We start from the raw sequence: 7,690 nt of genomic DNA, 5'->3' as shown, positions 1-7,690 counted from the left end.
TCTGGGGCATCTGTTGTGTAGCTGTAGTTTGTGTGGATTCTGGTTCACAGCTATGAGAAGAAAGGCTGGATAATCAGTAGATCGTGGTTAATTTAATTTCTAAATCTGGTTTTAGCCTTTCTGTGCACTTTTAGTACAGAATACAACTATCCTGCAAAAGATTTGAAATAAAATTGGGTAATAATTAATATTTCTTTATCGTTTTGCTCCCTTGACCTAATTCTAAACTTGAGAGCTCTTTGCCTCTCAAACCAATCTTAAGCTTTGTTCTTTTATACTGTTCTGTAGAAAGAGAACATGTCTTACCCTTCCCTCCCCTGTTTGTACTTTAAAACTAGGTAACAACGAAGATGATTTTTTTTTTTTTTTCCTGAAGACTAACTCCATTTTATTCAATTTTTCTCAGAATTTGCAGGCTACTTGTAGGCAGCTGTAGAAGAACTGTCATTGTGATATATGTTTGAACGGTGACAATGAACGACAGCGTTAACATCTTGAACTCTGCTTATCTGGCGGTGGAATATATAGACTCTTTCTTGCCTGACAATCCCTTGCAGCAACCATTTAAAAATGCATGGAATTACATGCTGGATAACTACACAAAGTTCCAGATTGCAACTTGGGGATCACTTATAGTTCATGAAGTTTCATACTTCTTGCTCTGTGTACCTGGATTTGTCTTTCAGTTTATACCGTACATGCAAAAGTATAAAATTCAGCAGGTAAGACAAAGTTGTGAATGGCTCCCTTCCTGATTTGTCTTTGAATGTGTGAAGTAGAACAACTGCAGTATCCTAGTTTTCCAGTTCATATGACCCCGTTTCCCCTGTCACTATGGACATCCTGGTAGTTGCAAAGCAAAATTACAGTGTGTGTGAGGAGAGAAAGAGAAATGGATTTGGGGGAAGGAAGGGAGTTACTTCTGAGGGAGGGTGTCCTTTCCACCATGGTTGTTGTGCTGGTTTTAACTAGGATAGAGTTAAGAGAGACTTAATTTACATTTTACAGAAAGCTAGCTTAGAAAAACAAGAGGTTTTGATGAACCTGAATCCAATCCCATGTAATTTGTATTGCCTGAGTTAAGTTGTATTATGGGAGGACCTGCTTTTTGTCTTCCAAGGTGAAATGAAACTGCCTCCCAAATAATTTTTGCAACACTTGAGTTATGTGCAATAGAAGTATGTAACACAACCGATTCTCTTTGCTTCTTCTTAGGATAAACCAGAAACATGGGAAAAACAGTGGAAGTGTTTCAAAACACTTCTCTTCAATCACTTTTTCATTCAGCTTCCTCTGATTTGTGGCACCTATTACTTCACAGAGTATTTTAACATCCCGTATGAGTGGGAAGAGATGCCTAGATGGTAGGTAGATTTCCCTCGTATGTTGAGGCAGAGTTACGTGCAGTTGGAGGCTGATCATTTAACAGATAGTGTTGTCAACTCCAACGCACAGTATTTTTTTTTTGGCAATGTAAACTGTTTGTTAATCTTGTTTCTGTTGATAGTTAACTTCTACAAGACCTAATTAGAGCCTTCTAGATTTTTTTTTTTAAATGGCCCCAGATTGTTGTGATACGTGGAAGAAGGGGGGATGAGGAGGGAGTTCATGGAAGCAAAGCAAGATTCTTGGTGGCATGGGTTAAATATTGGACTTGGGGAGTGGGAGCCGTTTATCCAACGTTTTTTTGATTCCTCATAAGTGCTTTTTCCCTCCACCTTATTTCATATCATAACAGCAGTGTGTTCCTCAAGGGAGAGAAGGTACCACCTGCTTCACATTCTCCTTTTTTGCACTGAACCGATGGACTTTTAAACAAACCTGAATTAGTTGTAAATGCCTCTTTGCTTTATTGTTGTTGGTTTGGGTTTGGTTTGGTTTTTTTTCCACCGATAGCTGTTCTTTAAAACAGAAGCTCATGTTTCTTGGAAATTTATTTTCTATCTGGTGTAGATAGCTGATGCAGCTCTTATGTTCTTATATCTACATCTTACACAGTCTACAGATGTTCTTTGTAGACTGTATTATTGAAATGACAGTTTGTACTGCATGCTAGTTCACTTCAGCATATCAGTAGATGAGCTGATAAGTACAAGGACTAAAGTGCTTGGCAATTAATATTTTTCATATGTTAAAAAAGGTAGTGTCAGTGCACTGTTAGTCAGTCAATAATATATATAAATATTTCCCACCCTTACTAGCATATAACTACCTAATCTTTCAAGATTGTGCATCTGCTAGTATAGTCTGTAATTAATAGCTCTTCTCCTTTTTTTTCAAGGTACGTTCTGGTTGCCCAGTGTTTCGGATGTGCAGTGATTGAGGATGCCTGGCACTATTTCCTGCACAGATTGCTGCATCACAAGAGAATATACAAGTATATCCATAAGGTTCACCATGAGTTTGTTGTATGTATTCCTTGATTATTCTATTTTTAGCAGTTTTCAATATATGCGGTTTCATACACCTTATTTAAAGGTCTTTCTTGAAAGAATTAAGAATTTTGCATCCTTCTGACAGTGTGATGGATATCTTTTTTTGAGCTCTGTGTCAAGAAGAGTCATCCATTTTGTTTCTGAAAACACTTCTGTAACTGTCATTCCTTTAGTGGGAATGAAAGGTGGCACTCATCTCTTGAAGTTTGATAGTATCTGTTGAGCCAGGTGGAAGCAAGCTCTTACAAGTGTGTTACATTGCTGGTGGAGGGGGAAATGGTGGGTTTCTGGTTTTGGTTGTTGACCAGTTCTCTGCCACCTTGGATATTAATTCCCAGAAAAATGATCCAGACGGGCCTGGGTGTGTGCAGGATGATTCAGGGAAGAATTACAGCTGTGGATATAGGCCACTTGAAGCAGTACAGCCAGTTGTGTGATACCACACTGAGAGCACAGTGCAGTACAGAGATATTTTGAGTGGTTACACATTTAGCAGTGTTGGAGCTGACGTTGAGCACAAGATAATGAGCCATGCCTGACTGGAGGTGGCACTGCTCTGAGCCAGGTAGGTCCAGCAGTGTTCACACCTTACAGTTGGTGTAGCTGCATTCAGGTATCTCTGGATCAGAAGCCAGCACTGCTGTGTGTGTCCACTGCTGTGTTTCCGTGTGTAACAGGTAGAGAATCTGGGTATTGATTGATGCATGAATGTACGTCTGTAGCAGCACCTGCTGTTTCCCTCTTGCTCTTGGCAGCCCCTTGGGCCTTTAACAGTAGCAGCTTCTAGCCGTTATTCTTGAGTGGTTAACAGTTCACATGGAATTGATTTGTAGGCTAATGGCTGTTTCACTAAAAACTTTCCCTAATAGGGAAATTGCCCTAAGGCTCAAGTGAGCTGCTTTTTTCCCCCTGATAATCAAACTTACAATGCTGAACATAAAGTAATTTTTTTTTTTTTTTAATTATTATCTTTCTATGGTGGTCTATGTTTGAAAACTGGAATTTTTTTGTAAACCAAATGTATGAATGACTTGAGGGTTGCGTGCGTATGTGTGTATACATATATTTAGAAAACATACATAAAGAGAAGAAGATGTTTTATTTCAATCTCCTATTATTTGAACAGTAAGAATTTGTCTTTAAAAAAGTCAGATATTTGAGGGGGGAGTGTTAATTATTTTTCAAATAAATTTCTAAGTAAGTCTTTATTCCGAGAATTTTTTTGGCTTCCTTCTTTCTTCTGCTTCTAAGACTGGATGTATAGCAAAGCTGATAGGAGCTTTCCAAACACATGTAATATTCCTGAAATAATGCTTTGGCCTTGGGTGATGGTAAGCCTAAATAAAAGTTTTCAACTTTTCAGCTAGTGGTGAAGTGTTTGGAATCAGTAGTGGAATGATAATCCTTATGACCTTAGAATACTGTTTTCTGTTTTTCCAAAGAGGAGCTGAAAACCTGTGTGAAGGCCCTTGCTCATACAGGCCATTTCCTTTACCCAAAGCATCATTCTGTTTGTCCTGTCGTAGCCTTGTGGGGTAATGGGAAGGGGAGAGTACCACAAAATGATGATTCTGCTTTTGGGAGTATAGAAAGTCAAAGTGACTGTTTCCTTGTCTGTTACCTCTTTCTAGTCTCCATTTGGAATGCAAGCAGAATATGCACATCCTCTGGAAACACTTATCCTTGGAACCGGCTTTTTTATTGGAATTGTTGTTTTCTGCAACCATGTGATTCTTCTGTGGGCATGGGTGATATGTCGCTTGATGGAAACCATTGACGTACACAGGTGAAATCCTTGTTGCTTTTTGATAATTGGTCTTTCTCTTCTCCCCAAGTCTGTCTTAAACTTGCCTGTCTCTTTCACTGAGCATTATTGTTTATTTTGCACTAAAATGCTTTTATACGTGTTACAAGGATTTATGCACAATCTGAACAGTTATGCTGTCTTCTGTTTTGAGGTAGTGTTAATAGCAAATGTTGCAGATTAAAAGAGTGTAGAATGTAGCTAGAGCATCTCACTGAGGATTTCAAAAGTTAGGTGCCTTATTAGGATGTCTGGCTCTTGATATTTGGTGTACAAGTGACCTTATGAATATTAAAGCACCAAAAATCGATTACAAAATAGGATATTCCAGCCATGAGTTCTTCCCTTTTAATACCTTGTCAGCCAGTTTTCCTGGACAAGAGAAACTTCAGGCTAGAGAATCACTGACTGTCTTTAATATAAATAAATAAATATGTATTTATTTATCCAAGGTAGATTGAAAGGGCAAGACTTCCTGTTTCTGTGGTGTAACTGGCTTCTTTCAAATCTGGCTCTGAAATGCTAGCACAAATCCCAGTAGTAGGGTTTATCTGCAAATGAATGAGCTTTTCTTTCCTGTGGTCAGAGGAAGGGGAAAGTCAGAGTTCATTATTTCAAACGCTAGTGTGTACACTTGCCCTTCTGTCTGTGAATGTATTATGAAGCATATAGTCTTACCATAGCCTGTGTGTCAAGTGCTTAAGCGGGAATGTGAGCTGCTGACCAGCTCACCGTACTCAGCACTGCTGGTTTAGTGATGCATTGGTTGTATACTGCGAAGTATATGCTGCGACAAATCGTAAAGTGATTGATGAAAAATACGAGTCTCCTTCAATCATCATTTTATTCTGTTGCCCGCATCGGATGTTCGTAACAAATTACCTTGCGCTGTCCCCACTAGGTGGTGGTAAGATGCTTTCCAGTACTACTAAGCAAATGAGTTAAAATCCCTCTAAACCAAACTCTTATGATTTTAATATTACTTTAATCATATATTTTGAATTTTAAACATTTGAAGAACTTGCAGTGAGCTGAAAATAAGAGTAGAAATACTTCAGCTGCAGTTGATTTGAGACGGCCTTTGAGCAGCTCTGCTGACGTTCATAGCTTGCCTCTAAAAGACAGTGTCATTTCTTATTCTTCCTAATGTCACTCTTGAGTCGGTTAAAGCTGCAAAGCCAGCAGGATGTCAGCCACTGATTTTTTTTTTCAGGTGCTTTGCTTACATTTTTTTTGTGTTGCCTAATAAACTGAGCTGAAATTTCAGAAAGTGGCAAAGCCATTGTGGCATAGTTTACAGAAGCGTTTGGCTAGGATAGGAGGGATCTTGCTTTGCTCTTAAGCCAGTGTTACAGTGATTACCTCAGGGCCTTATATACCCAAAAATGTTTTTATAAAATAAAAACAACAAGTTAGTGTCTATTTTGTGATTTATATGGGAAAAATTCTTATTATAACTTCTTTCTTTTTTTCCCCCTCCTCTGTAGTGGCTATGATGTTCCACTGAACCCTCTTCATTTGGTGCCTTTCTATGCTGGGGCCCGTTTTCATGATTTCCATCACATGAACTTTATTGGCAATTATGCTTCCACCTTCACGTGGTGGGACAGAATCTTTGGTACAGACTCTCAGTTCATTGCCTATAAAGAAAAAGAGAAGAAGCAACAACTCATAACGAAGAAGAAGGCTAACTAAATTTCCAGTGTAAAAATTCTGATGCTAATACTGTTAGTCAGCCTTTTGCTTTTCTGTAAAGCAAAGTAGTGATTGGGTGTTAAGCATAAATCTTGTTCCTTGGCTTTTTTTTTTCCAGCTAATTACACTGCAGTATCTTCCTAATGGGAATGCTTTCTATTTTATACGTAAGCACTGCATATATTTTAACTACAGATTCAAAGATGATGCAAAAAAACCACTGCATATATTTTAACTACAGATTTAAAGATGATGCAAAAAAAACCCCAAAACCCAACAGATGACTTGTGTCTATCCATTTTTTGGGGAGGGAAAAAGATAAAATTGAATTTATCTTTGATGTTGCCCACTTTGGATCCAGGTAGAATTGTATATGTACACTGAAATTGAACGTAGGTTGTTTTTTTTTAAATACATATTCTTAAATTTGTAATATCAAATGGCAGAACATAGTGCTGGTACCAGTTAACGTATTATTTAAATATTGGGTAAAAGTTGCTTAAAACCAAAATGCCTTTCCAAGCTTCCTATTAACAAGCAATTTGCACACTGGATGATGTGAGGTGTTAACACAATACCTGACTAAACGTGAGTTAGCAGAGACATTCCTGAACTAGATTTATTATGTTATTTTAGATTACAGGTAAAAAGAATAGAAGTTCTGTTTGAAGAAACTGGTTTTTGCTGCTCTTTTGAAGTTGGTCTGTCAGTGTACTTAGCATTTACATTACATTCTTCTGTGTGTTGTAATTTGCTGAACTGACTTGTTGCTATATTTGCTCTTGTGACTGATGAAATAAATGTGATTTGGTTTGATGTGTATATTATACCTTTCACATGTTGTTTAATACAAAGTTGTAATAAAAAAACATGCAGGATACAGTGTCTTACTCTGTTCATCATTTTAATGAAAAAATATTATTTCTGGTAATGCAATCTGCAACAGCCCCATCTGCAATCTACTTAGAGACAGCAGTAACATGGAGATGGAGAATATCTTGTAGATTCTGCTGGTTTGTGTTTTGAAGGACTTGAATACATAACTACTCGCTGCAGTGACAACTTCAGGCCAAGTGCATTCTCAAGTTAAACTAAAGCTGCCATAAACTAGAATCTCAATCTGCTACTTGAGTTGTACTAGTAATAGAAGCCGTAGTCTAATATTGTTGAATCTACTCTAAATATTCATTGCGCAGGAACTAACAGTGGAAGTATTTATGGAGGGTTTAAACCTTTATAAAGACCTTTCACTTTGTATTTTCATGTCAGCTGCTCTTCAGACTTCAAATATCACTTCATCTACCCCTTAAGCCCTGTAGAGCTGCTTACTGTGTTATCCTTACTCGAGATTACCTGAATTTTCATGCTATTTCACATGCAGTCTGGCATAATGCTCCAAACAAGCACTCCTGTGAAACTGCAGATGACATCAGGCTTCTAACAAAACCCAAGGTGTTAATGATATTCAGTGTGATTAAAATACTACTTGAGATGTGGGGGTGGTTCAGATTCCTCTTCTGCAAATGTTCTGTAGCAGCTTTTACTTCTCTGTCTGCATCCCTATTGAAATTTGGTGTTCTTCCTCGTCCCCTTTCCTCTAAAGGGATGTAAAAATACTTGACTGTGGCAGGTGAGTGGAAGCCGAAATCCCTGTTGGTCACTTTTTAGTAGGGACTGGTGTGTAAGACTTCCTGAATCCATATGCACTGCCAGCTGAACTCTCCATGGTGGAAGCAACCTCTATAAGCAGATTTCA

At 38.0% G+C, this 7,690-nt stretch overlaps 1 protein-coding gene across 1 annotated transcript; it reads left to right on the top strand.

The window, feature by feature from the left end:
* The first annotated feature begins 411 nt into the window (after positions 1 to 411).
* Positions 412 to 6,150, top strand: MSMO1 (methylsterol monooxygenase 1). Its single transcript, XM_010156145.1, has 5 exons — positions 412 to 722; positions 1,216 to 1,364; positions 2,282 to 2,408; positions 4,067 to 4,221; positions 5,727 to 6,150. The coding sequence occupies exons 1-5, from the start codon at positions 474 to 476 to the stop codon at positions 5,932 to 5,934; spliced, it is 888 nt and encodes a 295-aa protein (XP_010154447.1). The 5' UTR covers positions 412 to 473; the 3' UTR covers positions 5,935 to 6,150.
* The last annotated feature ends 1,540 nt before the right edge of the window (positions 6,151 to 7,690 follow it).

The sequence above is a fragment of the Eurypyga helias genome, unplaced genomic scaffold (assembly GCF_000690775.1).
Source record: "Eurypyga helias isolate BGI_N326 unplaced genomic scaffold, ASM69077v1 scaffold12187, whole genome shotgun sequence".
Lineage (NCBI taxonomy): Eukaryota > Metazoa > Chordata > Aves > Eurypygiformes > Eurypygidae > Eurypyga > Eurypyga helias.
This window is presented reverse-complemented; position numbering and strand designations above follow the sequence as displayed.